This window comes from Chinchilla lanigera, unplaced genomic scaffold (genome assembly GCF_000276665.1).
Source record: "Chinchilla lanigera isolate Chin_1 unplaced genomic scaffold, ChiLan1.0 scaffold00098, whole genome shotgun sequence".
Taxonomy (NCBI): domain Eukaryota; kingdom Metazoa; phylum Chordata; class Mammalia; order Rodentia; family Chinchillidae; genus Chinchilla; species Chinchilla lanigera.
The window spans coordinates 1,808,779-1,812,212 of NW_004955499.1; the positions used below are offsets into that span (position 1 = coordinate 1,808,779).

General features: G+C 35.9%; 1 protein-coding gene across 2 annotated transcripts in view; it reads left to right on the top strand.

The window, feature by feature from the left end:
* Positions 1 to 3,434, top strand: part of Arsh (arylsulfatase family, member H) — a 30,851-nt gene that overhangs the window by 21,423 nt on the left and 5,994 nt on the right. For both annotated transcript variants that reach the window (XM_005406525.2, XM_013505555.1), the window contains one exon: positions 3,167 to 3,301. In XM_005406525.2, the coding sequence (XP_005406582.1) occupies positions 3,167 to 3,301 (135 nt within the window). The remainder of the gene's footprint in view (positions 1 to 3,166; positions 3,302 to 3,434) is intronic.

Here is a 3,434-nt window from a genome sequence, read left to right on the forward strand (position 1 = left end):
CTTACACATTTATTATATTGCAATTTAAATATAATATTTTTGTAATATGTTAGTATTCATATATTTGTTGGTTTTCATGTTATTAAATAATATGCAGTATACATATTTTATGTTACGTGCAACACATTTTCATCTTTATGATTGTATTCTAAAGTAGATATTACATGTTTTAGTATTTATATACATTTCACAAGATGAACCACATATTTAGCACAATCTGGTAATTTTTACGTTAAAAAATGTATTATTATACTTGTTATTCATATATTTTTGCATTTGTGTATTTATTTTTATGTTGATATGGATAATTTATGTGGTTTAATTTCCTGAGGTATATATAGATATACTGAAGGAACCTCTCATGGTGAAAACGGAAATATATGGAATGTTTTGGGTTTACACACAATTTGTGATTTTTTTCCCCCTTTTGAAATTATTGATGGTAACCAGTCTTTTAGTTGAAGAGCCGTGTTCTGCAGAGGAGATTTCTGGGGATCAACTTGAGTTTGAGGCCAGCCTGGGCTACACAGTGAGTTCAAGGGCAGCGTGGACTACACAGTGAGACCCTGTCTCAATAAAAGAAAAAGTTGCAAGGCATGGTGGTGCGCACCAGTAATCCCAGCACTCAGGAGGCTGAGGCAGGAGGATCACTGTGAGTTTGAGGCCAGCCTGGGCTACATAGCGAGTTCAAGGCCAGCCTGAACTACATAGTGACACCCTGTCTCAAGAAAAAGATTTCAATCTCTCAATCTCCTTTATTTTGTATACATCCTACCCAAACCAGAGCCACGTCAACAAGAGAAAGATACCACCTTATGCACTACTTCCTTACCTCAGAATATGACAGAGCTCAAGGTTGTGGTCTTTTTCCTTAAAAATAAGCAATGACATATTGATACGACATGCAAAATCTGCTTCTCGAATCGTCAAGAATCCACTAACATTCAAAACGTTCTGGGCAAAGAACCCTGTGCCTATTAAAATATGTTTTTAATTATTTTTTGGGATTGGCCTCTTTGCAGCTATATGCATCCAGTAGGAGGTATTATGCTAATAGATATTACGTAAAAGTATAATATTAGTACAAAATATTCTTATGTATCTGTATCATATTAATATTATTAACACATCTATGTTTTACAACAGACAGTGTAAGTATATGATAATATATATACATATGAATATATTACACTAATTATATATTCACAGAATTCTTACTAGTGTGTGATTCTTTCACTGGAATATCTATTCATATAATATTTAAAAATACATTGCATTGCCATGTATTATGTACGAATACAAAATAAATATATATGTCAAAAATAGCATACTATTACATATGAATACAAAATAACTATATTATTTATGAATACAAAATAAATACATACATGAAAAATAACATAATAAATATTAACTATTATATGGATAATACTATATTAATCACAGAAGTGTATTGTTTTAAAGTATTATTAATAGGAAAACCATGTAAAGTGGCATATATATTAATGTAGATGACATATTTGTTATGTGACAGTATATTTAGGATATATTATGCTTTTATAACAATAATATTTTATTAATATTATGTCCCCTTAAATATATAACATAACACAAATGATTATAATATTATATTTTTCTACATATTATATAAAAATACAATAATACATAATAGATGCAATACTACATAATCTATAAGGCATTATACATTGTTCTTGACAATTTATATAATAGGATTATACAACATGAATTATTGCATATTATAAAGCAAATACACATTATTTCTAATGCAAAATTATACAGTATGTGCCATAATAAATGTCTTACATTTTATATGCTATTATATAATGTATTGGAATGCATTTTATTACATGAAAATGTACTTTTCTAATATGCAATATGTTACATTATGTACATTTACTAGAAACATATCCTATTTATATATTATATTACACATATGTTATAGATACACAGGTAATTATACACAGGTAATTGTAACTGTATAAAATTGTCCATTGTTACATTATATACGTCATTTCTTTACAGAATGTAAGAGGATATTGCATAACAGTTACTAATGATACAGTATGTTTCTAGTAGTGTAAAGTTGTATAGTGCAGTAAATATTACATATTTTTAGTCTAATATACCTTACATTCTATTTTATAATCTATTATATCTTAATATAAAATAATAAGATATACATTTCAAATATGTAATTAATATATCCCTATAACTTTAGTACAATATAAACTATATATTATACTATAAATAAATCATAAAGATATGAGTACTTACTAATGTATACCATAGCATATATACTCTATAGAGTGCGTTATGTGTTAGGATGTTATACAATGATTATTAGCTCTACAATATTGTGTAATGCCTGATACCAACTCAATTAAATTGCTGTGAGTACTGCATACATGAAGATATGTGCATGATGTGTATATTCCATGAGATAAGGTCAAGATATATGGTGAATATTGAAATTAAGAAACTATCACAGCACAGACACATTGACTTCCATGCCCCTCAGAATCCTCCCGGCTTTGCGCACACTCATCCCACCATCTTTCTGCAGCAGCTCTGGGGTCTCTTTCCTGAGGGTCTTTAGCTGTGTGGTCCTGGCCACGCCGATGTCCTGAATGGACTCAACATGTTGACCTTTCCTGGTCTTTTTGACTTTGGGGAGGAGCCGGAAGTCACACCACACCAGATCCTGTGAGCAAGGTGGACGAGGACACGGCGCTGTGTGTTTCCGACCTGCCTTTCCACTGCATGGTGCTCGGCAGCAGCAGTGACCGTGTTTTTTACCACAGCTGGGACAGACCCTCAGGAAGGAGGACTCCAGAGCTGCTGCAGAAAGCGGCCAGGATGATGGGATGAGTGTGCAAACAGAAGCAGGGGGGAGGGTTCTGAGAGGGGCTAATGCCGGTGTGTCTCTGACTGGAATGATTTTCTCATAGCTACACACCATGCCCCCCTCTCCCACACCTCGCTTTCAGTGTCTCACTCAAGCAGTGCCTGACAGTATCCATGGCCACATTACTGCCTGACACCTACCAGCCTGGCCGAGGGGGAGGCCATGCATCACGGCTTGGTGGAGCAGGGGTTGGCACACACCAGCCAGGTAACACTGGGCTCTGCTTGCTTCCTCCCCCAGGTAAGATCCTGCAGGCGCTGGAGCAGGAGTGCCTGACCAATAACACCTTGGTCTACTTCACCTCTGACAACGGTGGGCGCCTGGAGGTGCAGGACGGTGCAGCCCAGCTGGGTGGCTGGAACGGCGTCCACAAGGGTGAGATCCAGGCAGAGGGGGAGCCCCCTGTCCTTGGCAACCCAGCACAGGCCGGGGCTGCTCCTCTGGGGTGCAATGGATCACTGGGTGGATAAACAGATGGATAGATAGGTGATGGGTGGGTGGATGGATG